The sequence below is a fragment of the Lepeophtheirus salmonis genome, chromosome Z (genome assembly GCF_016086655.4).
Source record: "Lepeophtheirus salmonis chromosome Z, UVic_Lsal_1.4, whole genome shotgun sequence".
NCBI classification, from domain to species: Eukaryota; Metazoa; Arthropoda; class Copepoda; order Siphonostomatoida; family Caligidae; genus Lepeophtheirus; species Lepeophtheirus salmonis.
In genome coordinates, this window is record NC_092584.1 from 23,742,583 (window position 1) to 23,764,780 (window position 22,198).

Consider the following 22,198-nt stretch of genomic DNA (forward strand, 5'->3'; position numbering starts at 1 on the left):
GGATGATTGATTAGTGGCAACGGTGTCAAGTCACCTATAAAAGTTCATGATAGAAAAGTACAAACCGTCATGTACGTTGCAAAAACAAATAAAAAGACAATACCTCAAGGCATGGAGGCGGTGATGCGTTGAAATAAATATCAACGATGAATAGTTTTTATGAAAACGGAATGCGGAAACGTTAAATTTCTCATTTTAACAGAATTTTTTTTATCTACAAATATTTGTTTTTAAAAAGTATTTTGATTGGTTTTACTGTACATATGCAAAACTTGATGGAAGTCATTCCTAATAATAATGAAGAGATATATTCTTACAAATAGCATGAAAGAGACCCATCTCCAACGTTTCAAAGGACTTTTAAATTACATTAAAAATACACAAACCGAAAGTCTGATAAATAATGTTGAACCAGTTTATAACCTTAAAGACCGTTTTATAAGTTTTAAGGAGATATATGATATTGAGAGAATCATTTCTAAAGTTTTTATCTATCTCCGTTTTAAAATAAACACCCTATATTTTTTATTAGCGGACATACAAACATACAATTAAAATAGTGTAGTATAGTAGATTGTATTAACAAAGTACTTTATCTACAAAAGGAACCCTTATTTTGTTCACTCGTCTCTTGTTACTCGTAGAATATAAATTTTGTACACGCAAATGCAGAGTTCTTATTGGCATAGCGTCCAGCAAGACTAATAGCCGCCATGTGACCTCCAGGAAGCTGCGATGTGGATTGGTAGGCCAATTTGGCACCAAGAGAAAGATTGCGCGTGATTGCCTGGAGGTAGTTAGTGACAAGAACACCCGTGCCGTTACTAAGATCCGGATTTCCGAGAGTGAAGTATACAGTGTAGTTATCCCTCGTATAGTCCCCTGTAAATTGAGCAAAAACCCATTTAGATTTTTGAATCTGAGCCCTGAAGTTTTTGGAGAAGGCGTGAAGTATATTGGCATTCAGATCTCCTTTGGGATCCATGTAGCTTATAAAAAATATTAACTTTGGAAGTTAAAGAAAAATTTTAGTTATCTGATAGATTAATAATCTATACAAAATATTAGGTTGTACACCTTTCAAAATCAAAAAGTCCTTTTAGTTTTATGGTTGAATATTCTAAAAGGGGGCTACTTCCATTTTTGTACTTCTGCAAAAAACAGGCAGATCAATAAGTAGAGATGGGATTTCTGTAACAGGTTGATCCATATGGTACACCTAATTTAAGACCTTTGTTAATATGAGCTCCCTGTTATATGACTTTGCGGGGAAAAATGAATTACTTCTATAAAGGGGGAGGGGGGCTTTTTACATTAATTTAGCATCAGTGTAGAGAAACGATTATAGTTATATTTAAGCTGAAATATATTTATTTTATTCTGCATTTTTAAATCAATTTACATTCAAGAACGGGGAGAATTCTTCTTTTTTAGAACAACGATTTTTCTATTAACGAATCAACAAAAAAGAACACACAATATGTATTATCCCGATCATTATATATTCGGTCAACCCTAGTCTTAGGACTGGTCATATATGTACTTAGTACTCTCAGTACTTGTGACCAATCCTTAAGTGTCGTTGCTTATTTTGTAACCTAAAAATGATGAGGGTTTATTCTGCCAAATAAAATATATTAGATATTTATTAAGAGCGTTGCAACTTTGGCCGTTTTTTTCTCAAACTTTTTTGAATTTTTGATTAGGGGCTGTGCGAAAAAGTTGCGAAAAATAAATTTTGCATCAAATAATTTTGATAGACATTTTTAATCTAAAAAAGTGTTTTGAAAGTTGTTTTTTTGTACAAAATTTTCCTATGGAACGAAAAACAAGAACAAAATCCGGAAAATGTGATGATCCGCGTATAGTGCGCATCATTTTTTTTTTTTACATTTTTAGAAAGGAAAGATGAAAATTTGCTCATTTTATTCTCTCTATTTCTCAATGGGGTATTTTTAGAAAAATACTTTATTAATATTTTTATAGTTTTTAATAATGTTTATCATAATATAAAAATGCTAAATTAATTGTTAATGTTTTATTTTATTCTATATTGAGTAAATAAAAAACTTTTGTCTCCTGTCAAACTTTAAACAAGATGTGCTAACTAAGAATGACTTTGTAGGACAATGAAATTTTGCAAACTAGTTGTAATCAAAATTCGAAAAAAGTTGAAATAAATTGGACATATCTTGCAAAAATATTCTTGTTTTCATTATAATGCAAAATAATACGAGTATATATTTTACTTAGTTATGCAATTTATTCCATTAATTAACAGAAGAAATACACTCTATGACGTCAGGAGGGATCAATAGTACCTTGTCACAGGACTGACAAGTGGCACTGTAATAGACTGACACCCCACACATGGACTAATCACACTCTACACCCAATAACTCCTATAGTTTTTCATTTTCTAATCTCTAAACTCTATTCTTTCTCTACAAAAATCCCATCCCTACACATTTAAACATCAACCATTTTAATTTTCTGGGGTAAAGAACTTTTCTACCTCGTGTGAATCTGAATAAAAACAATACAAGATCGATTTGAAAACGTTCTCTTCTGGACTGACATATTTATTATCGAAACATGAGGTAACACTATTAATCGGCTCCAACCTGTCTCTTGAATACGTCAAATAGATCTATGTACTCATATATATTTACATACCTTCTATGTATATTACATATGTACATACTTGTACAAACATTGCCAAATAAGGTTTACAAAAGTCTATTACAACATATTGAATGGTTTTTTATAAAGTGTTTTATCATTGTTGAAGATATTATGATGGTCGTTTAAAAGGTCTATGGATCTCATGGCTGGTATCGAGGTTATGTTTAGATTGTATTATCTCTTGAAAGAACACACACCAACTTTCAGGCAGATCGATCTATTTCTTTTTGTTTGGTATTCGTTTGAATCGAGGAAGTAGAGGGGTTTTCAAAAAATGGACGAAAAAGAGTGTTGTGTGTTGATTAAACATACATTTTTTTTAAGTAAAAACGTCTCAAGAGTGTTGTGTGTTGATTAAACATACATTTTTTTAAAGTAAAAACGTCTCAGGAGACTAAAAGGAAACTTGATACACATTACGGGGATTATGTGGTCATATGGGCACATGTGACACTGAATGTTCTGGTCAATAATCCAGAAATAATTGATAAAATTCATGATATGGTGATGGATGACCGAAAACTGAAAGTGTGTGAGACTGTCAATTTGCTATAGAGTTAGAATCATATTTCCAACTATTTTGCAACCACAACTGCTGAGGTGTGAGTTTGTACATTGTCGTGATGGAAAATGACTTTTTTCAATAGAAAATTTTTCTTTCTGTAGCTTGTATATATCTTGTAAAAATGAAACAAAATTAATATTATAAAAAACAGCCAAGAATGGTGCAATTAGTTGCATTTGAATGCTTTTCTCTAGACTAATGTTTAGGCCAGATAGATCCTGAAAATCCTGAAACTGTGAAAGAAATTATGCGTGCTATATGTTGACCATCAAAAAAAAATGATCCGCCCTATACGTAGTTCATCAAATTTTCCATAATTGTTTCTCTTTTTTTTGTTCCATAGGAATATTTTAGAATAAAAAGTTTTAAAAAAAGTTTTTTTTAGTTACAAAAATGTCTATCAAAATTATTTTATGCAAAATAACTCAACATGTCTTTTTTTGTGTCTATATTTACTAAGTAAAGTGGTTTTTTTTTCTTTTTTCATAATTTGATTGAGATGTGCGATCTAAAGATGACTTTGTAGGATAATGCAAATATATATAAGTAATTTTTATAACATAGGACAACTTTTCCGAACTAGCTTACTAATTCGAAAAAAGTTAAAAATCAAACCGATCTACTTCACTTTGTGAGTATATACAACTATTTTGACATGTAATATGGACCAACATAATTTTACACCTCTACTCCACAGATATGGAATTAGACGAGAATTTATTGTATTTGAAAATGCTCTCTATCATTGTTAGAGCGTACTTAAATATATACCTTGCAAGATTGCAATAATTTGTATTTATATATAAAAGTGCATTTGAGATCCGGTGTATTTAAATGATCCAATTTTCCCTTATTTTTGAATGACGGTATGTAGTAGCTGGTGCATACATTCTATTCATTATCAAAAAGTTAGTAGAAATCAATAACTTCACTAAGAAGTAAAAGTTAATTCTTTCTTATAGGCACAAAATCCCTCTGACAACAGACAAGTTATCTATAGAATAATGTACAACTTACTTATTTTGCAAACCACTATTAAACTCTTTTATTGAAGGTGCAGAATAGCCAAACAGTTTATCAAGCTTCTTTTTAGTCTTATGAGACGTTGTTCTTTCATAAAGTAATATTTAATCAACACACGAAATTATTTTTCGTTCATTTTTTGAAAATCCCTCTCCTTCCTAGAATCAATCGAATACCAAACGGAAAGAAATTAACCAACCTGGCTGAAAGTTGGTGTGTGTACTTGCAAAAGATACTACAAACTAAACATAACCCTGATACTTGCCAGTAGTGACATCTCTCGGACTTTGTATGGACTTTTCAAACTCTTAGAACAGTTGTAACAAAAATCATAGCATTAAGTCAATAAAATATACGCGTTATTTTGTTGTTCATTCAATTTTCTTTTTAATAAGACTTCTTATACTTGTGTGGTATAATTTTCCGCCCAACAACAAACCCATCTTGATGAATACAGAGTAAGAGACGATAATTAATTAATTAACACTCAACCATTTCAAATAGGTATTGACAATAACAAAACATTCTATCTTTTAAACTGGAGTGACATAAATAGAAATCATATATAATTAGCTTGAATCATAATTAAATATTCGTATGATTTGATTCGACAAAGTGTCTGTTTGGCAAAAAGAGTTTCAACAAAGTATCCTAGAACCGTTTGTCATCATTGCAATTTGTTTTAACCAATTGATAGTGCCCTAACTAGGGAGATTCATCAAGAACTCCTCTTGAAAAATGGATCGTTCATTTAATTATTACTGTGTTTGATAGTTATGAGCCTTCTGATGAACGTTTAGTTTTTAATATTCTTTGAATTAGTTAGATTGAGTAGTACAGATTAAGTATAAGTAAACATTATAGTAATTATATATAAAACCTTTTTTTAAGAATCTTCGACACCCAAGTAAGTTTGAACAAATCGTTACGGCCGAAAACGTTCTTACTCTCCATAACTTAAAACGCAACCCAATTTTTGATACAGGTAAATTCTTCTTCCCTTTACAAAGAATCCCTGTATATCATTTCCCACTAACTCTTTGGTCCCTAAAATTAGTCAATAGAATTTCTCTTTTCAAAGAGGCTAAGGAAATACTCGTTCATTTTATATCTCTTCTCAACTTTGATCAATCCTGGGAAAAGAAAATTGTACACTCTTTGAGGAATAATGATGGGAGGAAATTTACGGCTCAATTCTTGATAACGACAAAGCTGTTAAAGATTTCAAGGCCTTGCAAAGACTCTGGACGATTTTTAATGTATAATAGTATACATTCTTTTGGTGACTGCCCAGGTTTTTTCAATAATTAAGCAGTTTGTTGTGCTTAATCAAATATATTTATTAAGAACTATCAAGAAGAGGCAATTAAAGGATATATTTATTATGTTTCATGTTTCCTCTCAAAGAACTGAAATTTCTCAAGGACAAAAAGCAATAAACGCGTCTCTTCGTAATTATAAGTCATTTATAGTATAGAACATTAGTGTATACCGGGTTGTTAATCTTAATGATATAAGATCTATAATTATAGCAAGGCATGCTACATTCTCTTTGAAGATACCAACCTCCGATGGGACTACGTGTAATTGTGCATCAGATTTAATAAAATACTTCCCATAGATTTCTGTAAAATATGAAAATACTCTTCTGTTAATTATTCGACAATATGAAAAGTACATTAGTGGATGATGTTCTCCTTCAGAGGATGTTCTATGCTATTATGTATTTTTTTATGTTTTTATGTTGTATTATTGAAGTTTTGATTGGGTTTTTTTTTTGTTTTTGTTTTTCAATGAGCATTTTACTTAATTTTTGTTATGAATAATGAGGTTATATTTATGAATATTAATATTAAGCTATAATGTTAAATTATATTTTTTTATATGAACGCAGATATTCTTGAAATAAAAACTTTAATCACGAGGGGGAAACCCCCATTACATTATATATAAATATACGGGGTTGATCCTATGTCGTGGTACAGCCAATTTAAATTTTAATAAATCGGAAATTTATTCGTCGATTGTCTTCAAACTCGGTGAAAGATAGGTTTTGTGACTCAAAATTCCATATGATAAGTTTCGACTCAATTCAAAACAAAACAAAGGAGAACGAGTCAAAACATAGAAAAACAAAGGAGGGAAATTTTAAAGCTGCTCTGCTACGGGATGTCCCCCATGGCCATATCCTAGGAGTTCGGCTGCAATTGTGAAGTCTTGGAAGTTATGGCCCGCACAAGTGAAATCTGCCCTGTCATTGAAGGAAGGAGCAGCTCAATGCAGATGCTTACATCGAACTTTTGGATAAGGAGGTGCTACCTTGGGATTGTGAAAAGTTCAGGGAGAATTTTGTTTTTACTCAAGACGGACCTCCGCGGCATCTCACAACAAAGACCCAAGCCTGCCTGAGAGACAACTTTCCGGACTTTTTGGACCTCAACATGTAGCCGCTCTTCTCTCCAACCACGAGCCCTTGGACTAATCTATCTAGAGGTGTCTAAAAGTTATTTTATTTCAAAAATCCGGAGCTGTTCACTTAAATTAAATTTTTTGGAAAAAAAATTCTAAATGATAAATTGGTAAGAAAAAAAGCTCAAAATTAAAAGTTCTATTCACACAAAAAATTAAATTTTTTGGAAAAAATTTCATAAAATAAATTTTAAATATTATATTTTGGGAAAAAAATATATATACAGTTGTTTATAAAAAATTAAACTTTCAGGAAAAAATTTCATAAATTAAATTTGAAATATTATATTTTTGGAAAAAAAATTAATAAATCCATAATTAATTACAAAAATTCAATCTTTTATATACAAATTTCAGAAATTTAATTCCAAATATTCAACAGAAAATTACATTTAAAAAAAAAAATCGGAAAAATCAAATTTAAAATATATATATATTAAATTTACTTGTAAAATGTAAACATTTCTTATTTCGGAGGTGGGAGGCTACAGCCCCCTAGGTCATTCCTTGCGGACTCCCCTGATGACTTGTATGTATATATATGAACTAAAGAATAAATTGAAATTTTCTCTTTTTCTTTATTTTTAATAAAGATTGCTTTTATCTTAATTCATGTATATTCAATGTTAATATATTAAAAGTCAGGAATAAATCAAAATAATATGTACTTATACCTCCAAACAATTACCAATAGTTTCTCTTGATTTCGACAGGAAACTTTGTATATATGTTGATCATAATTCTATAGTCCTTTAGGCCATAAAAATTTCCAGATGTTTTGGTATTGTATTTGTATTCTTTCAAAGACCCACGGTTATTTGACCCATTAAAACCTTACTGTAAATATTAACGTACTCCCTCAGCAACTGCCTTTATTAAGAACGATTGTGCATACATGCATGGTTTTGAAGATTACGTAATATCACTGAAGAGAAAAAAAGAGAGACTACATGTATTGCAATTTAATCATTCTCTTCTCTTTCGTCAAGTAATTGATTTTTTTATATTAAATGTAACAAAGATATTAAAAACATTATATGCAGTGTAACCAACTATCTATAGGTTTGCACTCATTTAAAGCAGTTTTCTTAGTGCATATGGTGATACGTAGTGGTTAAAAAAAATTAAACCTAGATCGTGTCAATAAAAGAAATAGAAAATTAACGTAGTAAACCTGACAATTTGAAGAATGTTTCGCAAAAAAGCAGTGATGACGTTTCATTACATTAGTTGGAAGAAACTATGAGATTAAGAACATAATTAGACTTATGAACTTAACGTAAAATTTACCAATGTTTCAACGGAGCGCATTTTTTTAACGCTAAACGTGCAACTGAATCACTAATATATGTATAATTCTCAACAAATTACTCCTCAGATGCCCGATTATCTCATGTATAGTAATTTAACATATATGGAGCAAAAAATAATTTGAAATTTTGAGTCTTTGATAAATGATTTGAAGTTATTCGAATGGAGTTATTAAAATTTGAATCGTTAAAATATTCTTCGACTACACAATTTTGAAAGCAAGACTATATCTGGTCTCTTGAAACTGTTATATCAGCAAAGTAGTTGAACGTTTTACTGGAATGAAGGCATTGAAATGGTGTTCAAAATTTAATTTGCTATAGTTTGGCTCAAATGTGTATTATAAATCGAAATATGTGAAATTGGCTCATGTTAAAATCTTTATAATCTATCAATCTGACCACTAGAAACATGATTCCTAATAAAAGAATTAAAGCTTATACTCTAGTTCACTTTATAAAACCCTAAAGACTAAGATTTGTTTAGATAGTTCCCAAATTTGTTTCAAATAGTCATACTATTCCTAAATTAAAAACTTATTATCAACCCTATAAATTTATTTTACTAAGTTTTTATCAGAGACTCAGCGTGTAACCCCAATTATTTTTATATGAATTGAATGCTGAATGGAACTAAAAAAACGGTTGAACGCTAAAAAAAAATTGAACAGAACGCTGAACTATACGCCAAAAAAGTGTCTTGCTTACAAACCTGGAAATAAGTACTAATCCCACTCCTTATCGAGCAAGCAGAAAAGCATAAAATTACTTGTATATAGACACTCAATTCTACTATGAGTCCAAAATGTAGTTCCATTTATAATTTCAGGACACATCTTCATTATTAATCTTTGTATTTTATGTGCACACTCACAGGTAGTTTATGTTCTTTGTCATTTTGACATCACTCCCAAAAAAAGAACAAGTCCGGTAGTAAGTATATTTAGGTAACTTTAATAGATGACATATCTGCTGATCCTTAACAAACTAGAGTGATTCTTGCTTGCATATATGTTTGAATCTTCAAATCGGGAGAAATAATTATCTTGCAGATGCAGGATACTTTTTTTAATGTATCCTCACGATGAATTTTGACAATATTTAGATCCCTAGAAGAAAAAAAAAGAGAGAGAAGAAGAAGAAAAAGATATAAACAAGGACATTGGCAAGAATTACTCCGATGTCGATCCCCAATTCTACTCTGAGTCCAACAAGGATTCTAATTATAACTCTACAATAAACCCTCAGGCTTAAGTTCCATCTTTTACACCAACGTTTTGAGTATAACTGAATCGATTTAGGTAAGGATGCTCACCGCTCAGGAATGAAATAATCATGACAACTGCTAAGTAAAAGAAAATTCCTTCTTAATACTACCAATTACAAATTAACAGGGCAGCTAAAAAGTACACCGGATTTACATCATTGGTTATTGTTGTTAGATGCGATTGTTGGGAAATGCTACTTTTGAGTTAGAATCAGTACGTAATTACTTAATTAGGAGACGTGCAATAATGATCAAAAACATATTTTCATCTATAAAATATACACTCCCGGTTTATAAAACACAAAAAAAGTAAGCAAAATGACGTTATAAATACGAATTTTATGTTACATGGTTATGACGTCAATTCGCTTCTTTATTCTAATAACAACCCGTAGCAATAATGATTTAAACCTCTTATGCATGAGAGTAATGCTAATATACTGTCAGTCTGTAGAAATAACGACCAAATTGTGTATGTTTTAGAGTGAGATCAGGGGGAAACACAGGGGCTGTAGCCCCCACCCCCAAATTAAGAATTTTTTAAATTTATTATTATTTTTTTTTTCGATAAATTTAATATGAGAAATCTCAAGTCCGCTCTAGCAAAGATAAATGCCATGAAAAACAAAAAACCCGGTTCAGGTTGCATCTATAAAAAGTCTTATCCTCTTTTAGGTCATATTTTTTTCAACTCTAGTGATATGAAACTCGGGATTGAATTGAGAGTTGTTTTTTTTTTGTATTTTTTTCAAATATATATTATATATTTCTACATGAAATTTAAGGATATATCTGACAAAAGAGGATTTGTTGTCTTAATTACAGCTAAATATGTAAATATATATTACAAGTTAAGTTATCACATGGAAATCTCTAGTAACATATGTGCGCTTACTCTAGTTATAAATTTTTTTTTTCTTAAATTAAATTATAATGACATAGAAAATGAGAGAAATTATATGTATGTATGTATGTATTATTTTGAGAAGTAAATTGATCTAATAAGTCCATCCCTAAGATTATCATTGGAGCTTCCAACTCCAAAGGTAAAGAAACATCCTTCTGAAAGGACTCTTCGTGTACAAACTCCCATGGGATACCATCCAACCTTATTCAAAACAATTCCAATCCGATATGTTCTATTTGCTTTGATAACAACGGGTTTGTTAAAGTTTATACGAGTCATGGAATGATATGAAACTTTGGCCGTGTAATGAGTATAGGAAAGTCGACTCCCTTCCGAGTCAAGGATATGAGCATAGAGAAGTTCGTTGTAATCTGGTTTATCCGAAGAGGAATCATCTAATACGACATCCTGAACTTGGCTGGGCACCTCTAGACCCCTTATACAGATGGACCGATCAACACTAAAGTTGACAGAACAATCTAGTATGGAGGAGTTAAGGCAGTTGGGTTCTTGCATCATGTTCCGATTGCAAATAAATATATCTGTCATGTCAAATGAAGTACTTAGTATATCACAAGGAGACTTCCGAGACGAGGTTTCCGAGTTCATGTGATCTATAAAAAATAATTTTTTTTAAAAAGAGGGAAAACCATTGAATAAATAAGTAAATATATCCATTTTTTTTATAAATAAATATGATGTACCTGGCATTTTCCAAGAGCCAAATGAACTTATATTCATGAGAATAGCAAAACTTTCTTGCTCTGTTAATAGTCCAGTCTTAGCAGGTCCATCTGCAAACTCAGAAGCTGTGAATATCAAGTAACGGATGTGAAAAAGCGCCTCTCCTAAACAGCGCCGCTGCATATTGACAATGTTATCCCCTTCAGGGCATCGACGTTCCACTTCCTTTATTGACCATCGGATCATGGCATTAAAGAGCTCAATTTCAGAGGCACAAATTGTTGACTGTGAAAGGATGAGACAAAGTGTGGAATGCTCTATGTCTTCAAAGGTTTCTTCACATAAAACTTCTTTGGTTTGATTTATAATGATCTGAAAATGAAGCAAGAGACTGAATATTTAAACCTTAATATAGAGCATTTTTACTGACGACATATATATTGCATTATAATTTAAGGAGACGCCATCTTTGGGGCGTATCCGTGTTGTGTCAGTTCTTATTTAGTTCCGTCCAATTCATTCCTAAAACTTATACAGCTCGGGTCTTGATTAAATCAGTCTACTTTATTTCTTTTATTTTATCAGTTCTAGTACTGACAGTCCGAAGGACTTGTTCCAAGGGATGATAAAACCGGTCCTAAGACAGCATTGAACCAATTAAATAAGGACTAACACAACAATAGGGCTCATAGGGGATTTTTTTACATCAAAAAATAAACAAATTTGCAATAAATTTTGATTTTATAAATTTTTATCTAGGATATGCAAATAAGATATAATAACGATGTAATAAGTTATTTTAAATACATTTGAGGGTTATATATACAACAAGGGTAGGCAATAAAAAGATCAATTTGTGATTGGCATAAATACTTTTATTCGTTGCTTACATTTTGACAACTAATAGATTATTAGTTTCCTTCATATTCATGAAAAAGGGTTTTGACTCTTATAAAACTTGGTTGTGTAAGCCACTAAAATGGTCAACATCAACAATGCGAACGTCTCAGGAAAACGCTTCATTCAACAAACATAGGAGGGGAATTTTAATAAATCACTTCTATTAGAATCTATAGTATACACTACTAAATATATATATATATATGTTCTTTTCATGTGTAATATGAATTCCACATCTTATTACATACATATTATCAGCCCTCCAGGATCCTCTTGGAGGAGTCCATAAATAACTAATTTGAAACCAGAGAGTCAAGAAATTAGAAAATATTCTTTTTTTCTAACTACTTTACTATAATTATATGCAGATAGTGAGTGTGGATGTATCTCTTATGTACTATGTACCTAAAATAATAGGTATGCTTGTCTATAACTATTGTCTGTGAGAAATAAATAAAAATAAAACTTCAAAAAATGCAGGAGTGTATTTTGAACAAACTAACAATGAGTCTTTGTGAGATTTTCATCTATTTTTTCCCCTAACGAGTCCTTTGATGATAATCATTATCATTTTGTGCATGTTAAAAAAAGAAAAAAAATGAACATGGTAACCCTGATAATTTGAAGAACTTTTCGGAGGAGAGCAGCTTATCTCTTTTATTCACTCTGAACTCTCAAAAGGTAAATGAAACGTTTGAAAAAACTTATGGTAGATAGTCTACCTTAATTTTCTTATTGTTAACTGTTAATATTTATTCTGAGAATAGTTTTTTAATTACTTTAAATGTTGGATTGAATTGTTCATCTTACCAATGACTGGACTATGAAGCTACTTAATTGATGTAAATGAATATAAGAGTCCAAATCCTATGTAATACTTTATTTGAGTTCATAATACGTAGAATCAGATTCTTTATATCATCCATTAAATCAAAACAACACTACATCTTTATCTATTTAAAAAAGGTATCCGTGAAGGTGGAAATAATCAAGAACATAGGTAGTAATAACTCCGATGTCGATCAAAAAGGACTTACAATTATGTACAGTGATAGGGGTAACACTGAAAATTTGAATACTCTTTGAGAGGAGAACAATTTAGCTGTCATGACGTATCATTAAATCCGCTCCGGTAGGAAGGAAAAAAACACAAGTCCCACTCCGTATTAAAGAAAATCATAGGCCATAATTACTCGTTTTCGATTCTCAATTCTACTCTGAGTCCAACATGGACTTACAATTATCACTCCGCAACAAATCCTCAGACTTACTTACTCTATGTCATTTATGAGACCACAAACTCGTGATTACACTTATTTATAAAATGTTATTGTACGTAGTAGAAAATGAAATCAACTCCTCAGGAAAAAAAAAAAATATTGATAACGGAGTAGGAAAAGAAAAAAAAAACACGTTTCATGTTGCCAAAATTAAAAAAAGGGACTAACTAAAAAAAAGCTTACGATTAGGGTCATTGTAGCTATCTATCATCTTTATCTATATAAAATACATCATAAACCTAACTCCTGTGAGGCCTGTTTGTTTTATTCGTGCAATCTACAATATATTTTAATCTTCTAATTTTAAAGACTCAAAGTAGGGTCTTGTTTAAAGGTACACTTGCCTCAGGCCTTGCCTGTACTAACAACGGCCCGTAGCCCTTTTATGAGCATTATCCTACTTAGTATTAAACAAATTTATGTGGAAAAACAATGATAAAAACTTTAAAAATGGAGAGAGATCCAGACTTTCGACATAAAATAAATGTTGTGGGGAATTTTGAGATACGTATGTACGACTATGTTTCATTCTGATCAGAGCAGATTCCTGGGCTCTGGAGGACAAGTATTTTTTTCACTATTCTAATAAGTTTATTTGACTAATTAGTTCCCTGTGTCTCAAAGTTTTTTTATAAGCTATGGTTTGTCGATTCGAAAATGTACACAAAAAATTATGAATTCAAAAAAACTATTGTATAAATGGAGAGTACGTATATTAAATTCAAATTAGGTCAATGAAGGAACAAGATGATTATTTAGTTGAAGAAGGAACATGGCAACTTAGTAATGACAATAAATAAATACAAAGGCCAAAGATTTGAAAAAATTCCTTTATATTTACTAAAATCAGTATTTTCACAAGGGTCAATTATATGTTGCATTTTCAAGAGTGTCAAAAGAGGGTGCAGATTTGATTATATTTACATCAAATGGACAAATAACTACAAAAAATGTTGTACACAAAGAGGTTTCACAATATAAATTTACGTATTTGATATTTATAGTAGATCCTTTTAGTTTAGAATTTTAATCCAAACAAAATATGACAAAAACATATATAAATAAATCCTGTTAAATTTTTATTAGCTATCTTTTAGGATTAATTTAGAAATATGATCAATGTTGCTTTTATATCATAATTTAAAACCTAATATTAAATTATAGGCCTTGTATTCAAATTTATATGATATGTTGAGAATCTCCAGAATGTACACACCTTTTTAGAAACTTTGTTTGATTCATGGGACTATATTTGGTCAAAATATTATGCCCTTTCCAATCAAATCTATAACAATTTATCATTACATCATTATGATGCTGTATTTTTACTACATTCAGTGCAATTCGCGGTACCTCCAAAGAAGTAATCAAAATAATTGGTTAATAGAAATGGATGAAAATTAATTCATCAAAAAATACAAATATTAATAGGCCTATTTGGAGAAAATCATTGATGCTGTGGTTTGTGCTTATAGGTGAGATATTACTCTACTTTAATGACAAGTTGTAAGAATTAATCAACATAAGTTAACCATCGAAATGGACAAAATTTGTCGAAGAATACAAATGTAATTCAGACTCAATTTTTTGAAAAAATCATAAAGCATTTAACCTTCCAAAGATATTACTGTTCCCCACTCTTTTTCCCGAAACTAATGTTATGATAATATTTTAAAAGTACATGAACTCAATGACAAGTAATTTTATTCAACAAGTCATTGTAAAGTGCATTTGTATTGTAGCAAAAATCATGCATTTTTCACCTTCGTGTCATTAATTATCATTTACGAAATGATGGCATGACCAATCGGTAGTTATACTTTTAATTAATCAATATTCATTTAAAGTTACATGCAATAAGGGTGATCATTGTGATTAGTGCTGTTTCGGTTCAATCGGTCCAATTCAGTTTAGTCTACTCTTAGGATCGGTGGTCCTATCACTCTTTAGGACTCTCGGTCCTTGGAACCGATCCTTAAATGTCGATGGTTTATTAAGCCAAATAAAATATGTCAAAAATGTAAACAAAACATGTTTTATAATTGATTTTATTATATAACAAAATAATTAAAAAAAAAAAAGGAAAAACACCTTAAACGACGTTATGAACAATCTATATTTGCTTCTTTAAGGATCGACAAGCTGGATTGAACAGAAACGTTTTGTTCAACGCATAAGTCAGGTAAGTGAAAAATTGGTCAAAACATTGAGAACGAAAAAATCGGTCTAGAATTTAAAAATTATCAAATTTCGGTCTACGGAATGTGATCTTAGTTTGGAGCGAAATATGGACTAATCAGTCAAAAAAGGTTAACTAGGGTTGGGCTAAGTATCTTAGACAGATTGTTGACAATTATGATTTTTAGTAGACTGAACTAATTCGGTCCCTGAAATAAGCTCCGTCTGGATCGATCTAAAAAAAATCAATCGGTTTAGGTCTCATTTAAAAAATCGGTCAATACATATTCTATAGATGAATGGTTCATGACGTCTCGTGTGTTTCAAAACGATTAAATTTCCGTATACGGTCTAAGATTGTGGCCTGGACCAAATTATTCTTCTAGAAAAAATCTGGACGAGTCTCAAATACATTGCATAAGTATTATTTCGAAGAACACTCGCAGTAATACGTTACATACACTTTAGAATGGTCACATACATATATTCAATAGATTAACTTATTGAGGTAGTTAGTAGATGGGCTCGAAAACAAATAAAAATCTGATTATGTAATGATTGAATAACAAATTATAACAATCGAGTTTGAGTAATTGAATATTGAGTAGAGTTCGAGAATTGCCATCAGGCAAAGAAAAAATATGTACCCATTGAACTGATAAATGAAACCAAATAAATTTAGGTTCCCTCCGTATTAAAGAGTTATTAACATTTCAGTAAATTCAGCACCAAATATATTTCTTCTATTTGATAGAGTATCCATACCCGAATTTATTAATTCATTCTCAAAAACATTTGACTTAAGTTTTAGACCCCAACACGATTACTTTGTAAGAAATAAAAGTAGTCAGACTTACTTGTAAGCTTTTTTCCATGAGTATCGGCTCCTCGAAAAGCTTTCCAAATTCATAAGCTCGACAGGCATTACGAGGATATAAATCCTGCCATAGATATTTTTTACATTCTTCAACTAGTGAGGGCAACATGTATTTTTTGGCTGCGTAGCACAATTCACATGCTAGCTCAAAGGAATCTAATTTGATTTCGTCTGTATACACGTATCTATTGAATAAAAAAGTAAGAATAATTAGTAGTCCTTAAAAATGATGATAATTAAGCCACAAAGGAGAAAGGACTCACAAATTGAAATAAATCATGAACACTAAGTACTGTTAGAGTATAATTTGTTGAAGGTTGTTATTTCTAAGAATTCAAATTGCATTGCATTACATAGGTACAGTAAAAGAAAAGAAAAAAAAGGTAGACAACGAAAGAAAACGGTTCTTTTCCCACTCTTTCTTTTGTTCCCTACTTGAAGAGAAGAAGACTTACTCTAAAAGGGTTTGAAAAGCCTCGGGTTGTACATCCAGGATTTTGATACAGGTATCTCTTTCAGCTAATCCTCCATAGAACATTGCCTCAAAGACAGGAGAGGCCATAGCTAATAAGAGTTTGTGGCCATTGTAAATCTGTAAAAGAATTGTATTTAGATTTTTTAGGTTTCGAGATTGAATATTGTAGATATGGAAGACTTACTTTGGAATCTGGAGGAATCCCAACAAGGAAACGGCAGTCGGACCATGTTCCTGTATCAAGAATGTATTTTCCTTTTTGACTAAGTTTGGTTTTAACTGACTGCCAACTCAGTGGGAGAAATCGAGGATTTTTCCCGTTTTCGATGTAGAGCACTTTTGTAGAAGTTGAAGAGGGCATACTATATTTAATGACCAAATAAACACATTGGCCGTCTCATGTTTCCACTATATGTGGTCATAATTATTAACTGTAATATTATTGGATGAAGAATATATCCGGGATTATTTTCTTCTTCTTGCGAGGGAACACAAGGATACAATCAGTATTAGGACTATATGTACTGAATCACACATTCATCAAAACATGAGGATATTCCTTCACTAACATTTCAAATTTCAAAAGACACTGATCGGTGCAATCGAGTCTCCTCTGATTTACTTTTTACCTGGGAAAACCGACTAAGTTTTCATTTTAATCTCTCATTACTCTGTTTTTTTTTTTATGCTTCGTCTTCCTTTTCTTGTCGCGCATTGGACTTACTTTTTTTAGGGATTGCGTGAGAGAAGATCTCTTCTTTGTGGAAACGACGTACTCCGTGGCTAACTCTCTCACAAATTGCAAGTCTTTCTTTCTTTCTTTTTTCTTTGTTAAGAGAGTTCGCATACCCGGCAAAATCATCAAGAGCGTGTGTTTTTTTCTATTCTTAAACGTTCTCTTCTTGCACATTTGTGTTGTGTACAAGTTGCGATTTTGTACAAGTTGTAACTCGTATACGCAAATTGTACAAGTTAGAACATAAAGATTAAAAAGTATGATGTATTTGCCGAACTTGGGATAAGCATCATTCCATGGATCCTTCATTAATGATGTAATGTTTGCCTAGTTTAATACAAATGACAAAAAACGTCTGTGGCATATTATAAAATTCGAATGCCCACAGCCATAATAAGCATGTAGTTTTAATAGTCCAAAATGAAATGATGATATCAATTAATATAGCATTATAATTGACGTAGCCAACCTTGTTAATGTCGGCCATTTTGGGGTGGGGGGATTGACAACAAAGTTTTATAGTAATAAAATCCCTTCATTTATATTAAGGAAACTAGTAAACTAGATTGGTTGTCAAAATGGGACAAATAAATATATTGACTGAAACCTTTTTTTGTCTTTGTTTTTGCTTAGTTTATTGATAAGTATAACTGAACCTAAAATGTATTAGAACACGTAATTACATCGTTCTAAAATGATATTTTTAAAATTGCCAACATAATCCATAATTTTTCATAAAAAAAAGAAGAAAAAAATCGAAAAATCAACAGCTTTTTACAAAAAATTAAGTAATTTAAAATAATTATTGTGAATTATTCACAAAAAATACATCAAAAATCTGCAGCTATACAAAAAAATTAAATTTTTTGAAAGAAAAAATTCAAATCTTAAATTTTCGAGTAAAAAGCAAAAATTCCGTAATTTGATACAGCCCTTCCAGTCCAGCTCCTACAGTCGCCCTTGAACCAAAATAATGAAAAAAACAAAAAATAGAATGGCCTCAAAACCTGTATATAAAATTGTAGGATTTTGATCAACATAAATTTGGTACTTTTGCCCTAATTCTGGTCACACACAAACAAAGAGAGGTTTAAAGACAACCTCTGTTCAACTTTGTTGGCAGATTTAATCAAATATTTTTATACTTTTCTTGCAAATCGAAATATGGATTTTTCGAACATATTAATCTAATTTAATTCAAATATGAATTTTTATCATTTGCATCAAGTAATATTCAATGGAAATCTTAATCTTTCTTAAAGCCATTTGTTGATGTTTCATCAAGATTTTTTGCATACGTGTACTTTTTATGTAGTACAAATATCAACTTGGAGCCCCAAGATGGCGTTTTTTTTAATTATGATACAATTTAGGAACTTAGTAAGAGCCTTCTAGGGTTCTTACATAGAATGACCAATGTTGTAATTACATATTGTTAATTAAAATCAAGAAATAACAACTTGTACAACTTGCTTATACATGTTGCAACCTGTACGTAACAAATATATAATGACAAGTACGCAGTAGTGTACTCCGTACATTCTATGTGTCTATCCACGCAGTTTTGTTTTCCTCTGGGCTTAACCTAAATGCAACGCACTCTTCGCTTTGTTCTCCTTCCCTCTCTTTTTTTTTTATTATTTGACAGTTCTCTGCGTCAGTTGACTTCAAGTTTCTATTGAAGTAGGAAGGGCCCTGCAGCGTGAAGCTACTACGTTTTTCTTTTTATTCAGACTATTTATTGATTCATTTATTAATGAGGAGTAGTGTCGTCGTCTTATTCAATATAATCCACGATGAAAAGCAGTTTCTCTTCTCATCGTAGCCTCCTTTTTTTCATTTGACTGTTCTTTCAAGTGGCCCCCCTTGTTTGTCCAGCATATTTTTTTCCCGTCAGATCTACGTAGAAACTAAAGCTACGACGTAATAAAATAACGATACGGATTTATCTTTATTATACTTCACGTATCTTAATGTCAATATACACGATAATTTATTGGTTTGTTTGTAGAGGTTAAACAGTGGATTAAAAGATAACACTTCATGAATGTTTCTAGATTTAGTCTAAACAGATTTAATAATGAGAATCCCTAATCATTACTAACGACTAGAGTGTATTCACTTCCACAAAAGATTCTTTTATCATGTGCGTTAAGCATTATATTTTTAGTTAACGGTAGTATGTGAGATCACTACAGGGGCGTCGACAAGGGGGAGGGCTGTAGCTTCCTCCACCAAATTAAGAAATTTTTTATTCTTACAAGAAAATTAAATATTTGATTTTTTTTTACAAAAAAATTAATATTTGAATTTTTTTTACAAAAAATTTAATTCCTGTTAATGACAATAGATTTTTGAAATTTTTCTTAAAAAATTTAAAAAATTTAATTTTTGAAATTTTAACTGGATTTTTGAAAAAATAATTAATATTTAAAATTAATATTAATATTAACAATTTTGAAACAAAATTTAACTATCTGTAAATAGTTATGGATTTTTGAAATTTTTCTACGAAAAATTTAATTTTTTTTTTTTTTTTTTCAAAATATTTAATGCTTGAAATTTATCTTTTGAAATTTGTTTTAAAAAAATTTTATAATTACTTCTAGAAATTTTTTACAAAAAATTTCATTTTTTGTGAACAGCTCTTGATTTTTGAAATCTTTTGAGAAAAGCAATGGATTATTGAAATTTTTCCAGATTATTTTTTATTTTTCAATTTTTTTAAAAAAAATTCCAAAATCAAAGCCCCTCCCATCCCTCCAAAAAAAAAAATATAAGTATATATATGACCTTAAACTAAGTTTTGAGACTCGTTAATTTTTTCTAGACCAATATTTAGTTACACGCTGTAGACCAAATTTTATCGTTTTGAAATCGAGCTCCGATTTTCTACCCACTCCGGATGTATGAGGTGTAAAAATATGCTTTTCCGGTGACCAGTCCTTGCAATTTTTACTAAAAATGTTCATGGTTTATTAAGCCAAATATGGGACGTTAGACCTTTCACGATTCGGTACGATACATTAAATTGAAAATTCTAGTAATGGTGACGTCATAGACTAAGAGTGATTGCGTGTTTTCTCAAAATTAGCCTTTCTTGCCCAATTGTCGGTACAATACATCAGGTTAAAAATTCTAGGAAGTCCGATTACATAATTCTCTAATCTTGCATTTCTATTAACTTTGAGCTTGTCTTCATTTTCCGTGAATAAAAAAACCGATTAGCAGTCTAAATTTTGGTTAGCTATCAACTCTTCTCTTTTTTTCCTCTTGATACAGATGCACTTCAGTTACTAAGTTTCCTAATGCTAACTTGAAAACATTGAGAGATATATCTAAATTATTCATCCAACATACATCTGGGGTTTTTGTCAACATTGATATATTGTATCCTTTGTAAGTTATAATCACTTTTTTTATTTCTTATGGATAATGTTTTAAGTCTCGTGACTCCAATTCATAGGTATCATATAAGTATCTCTGGGCATTATAGATTGATGACGCTAAATATAGGCTCTATTTTGTAAAAAAAAATAATAACCAATGTAATTGTTTCGATTTATTTGTATACGTATGTAATATTTAAAGCAAATAATAATTTAAAAAATTGTAATATGTAATTATATATATACGTACCGCAGAGAGTGTATAAATGTACCTAACTCTAAGATTGATACCAAATCGAATCACGATACAACCTTGTACAGTACCAGGGCTATGAGATATTTAGTAAGATCATTGCACAATGCACATATCTTGCTAAAAATATCCCTGTTTTCTATCTAATGCAATATTAAACGAACATATTATGTATCTATTTTTTTCTACCTATATAATTTACTATCAAAGGTTTAGCCAGCGTTGCTCAGTGCTCAGGCACAAGAGGGAACAGGAAATCACATGACAATGATAAAAAAGAAATCATACTATAAACTTTACATAACATATCAACATATATGAATCAAAATAATTGTCTAGATAAGAAGTAGTATATCTTTAATTTGTCAAAAAATTGTCAAATCAAAATTCACAAAGAAAATTGTAACTCAATTTGGTACACTAATTTTGTAAGTAAAAAAAAAAAATAGTCACTGGCATTTACTGGAATTGTAAAGAGAAACACAAATCTACTAAGATTTCTTTCGTACATGCGAGAACAAAATAGTTATGGAGAATAATGTCGTCGAAAAAATAATCCTCGAAAGTTTTGCAAATATACACAATAGAGTGTCATAAAATGGTTCAAAAATTGAAAATACTATATTGTACAGTTAGAGTGTAAAATTTCATATCCAAAATGCATCATTTAGTGGAACTTCTTGTTAAAAATTGAAAGTTGACATTTAATGAAAAAATGATCAAAAAATCAAAAAATTGTTAAGAACAGGACAGATATTTTAGTTTCAAATTTTTTTATGTGTCATATTTATGTATAAAAAATAGTTTTACTGTATTTGCTATAGAATAAGCTCTCTTATATGATCCCCCCCTCCCCAAATCGGTACCCCGCCTTAGCCTGACCATATTCAAAAGATACATCCAATATTTCGGCCTCCTAGGCTCAATGATGAGGTCAACTTATAAAGGAGACACACACAAACTCTATTTTATATATAAAAGTATATAGATTCTATTATATGACACAATAATCTAAAAAAATGAAAAATACCTTCAATGACGTCACGATTTTACTTTCTGAAGGGACGGGAAAGTGGGTCTGAAACGAACCGTGGCCCTTGCTGAAAAATATTATTCAGAAAATGACAGGTACTTCAGTTAAAAAAAAAAAATAGGTGACTTTCTTTAGGGACGCGAAAGTGGGCCTGAATAGAGCCGTGG

At 30.7% G+C, this 22,198-nt stretch overlaps 2 protein-coding genes and 1 long non-coding RNA gene across 3 annotated transcripts; all 3 read right to left on the reverse strand.

Moving 5' to 3' along the window:
• Positions 1 to 634: 634 nt before the first annotated feature.
• Positions 635 to 985, reverse strand: LOC139907379 (mitochondrial import receptor subunit TOM40 homolog 2-like). The gene has a single exon (XM_071893804.1). The coding sequence runs from the start codon at positions 983 to 985 to the stop codon at positions 635 to 637; it is 351 nt and encodes a 116-aa protein (XP_071749905.1).
• An 8,523-nt stretch (positions 986 to 9,508) lies between these two features.
• LOC121130227 (BTB/POZ domain-containing protein 2) lies at positions 9,509 to 17,669 on the reverse strand. The gene is made up of 5 exons (XM_040725980.2): positions 16,805 to 17,669; positions 16,601 to 16,737; positions 16,126 to 16,330; positions 10,931 to 11,282; positions 9,509 to 10,840 (listed from the first exon to the last, which is right to left on the reverse strand). Exons 1-5 carry the CDS (start codon positions 16,979 to 16,981, stop codon positions 10,296 to 10,298), a joined length of 1,416 nt encoding a protein of 471 aa, XP_040581914.1. The 5' UTR covers positions 16,982 to 17,669; the 3' UTR covers positions 9,509 to 10,295.
• Positions 17,670 to 20,668: 2,999 nt separating this feature from the next.
• LOC139907357 (uncharacterized) lies at positions 20,669 to 21,156 on the reverse strand. Its single transcript, XR_011783907.1, has 2 exons — positions 20,996 to 21,156; positions 20,669 to 20,875 (listed from the first exon to the last, which is right to left on the reverse strand). It is a non-coding gene; the product is annotated as an uncharacterized lncRNA (long non-coding RNA).
• Between the last annotated feature and the right edge of the window lie 1,042 nt (positions 21,157 to 22,198).

Bases quoted from the DNA above. Each gene is read 5' to 3' on its own strand.
- LOC121130227 (XM_040725980.2), bottom strand. From the start codon at position 16,981: ATGCCCTCTTCAACTTCTACAAAAGTGCTCTACATCGAAAACGGGAAA. The intron at 11,283-16,125 runs GTAAGTCTGACT...CTTCATTTTCAG, and splicing joins TCATGGAAAAAAGCTTACAA to ATCATTATAAATCAAACCAA. The intron at 10,841-10,930 runs GTACATCATATT...TATTTTTTATAG, and splicing joins TGGCTCTTGGAAAATGCCAG to ATCACATGAACTCGGAAACC.
- LOC139907379 (XM_071893804.1), bottom strand. From the start codon at position 985: ATGGATCCCAAAGGAGATCTGAATGCCAATATACTTCACGCCTTCTCC.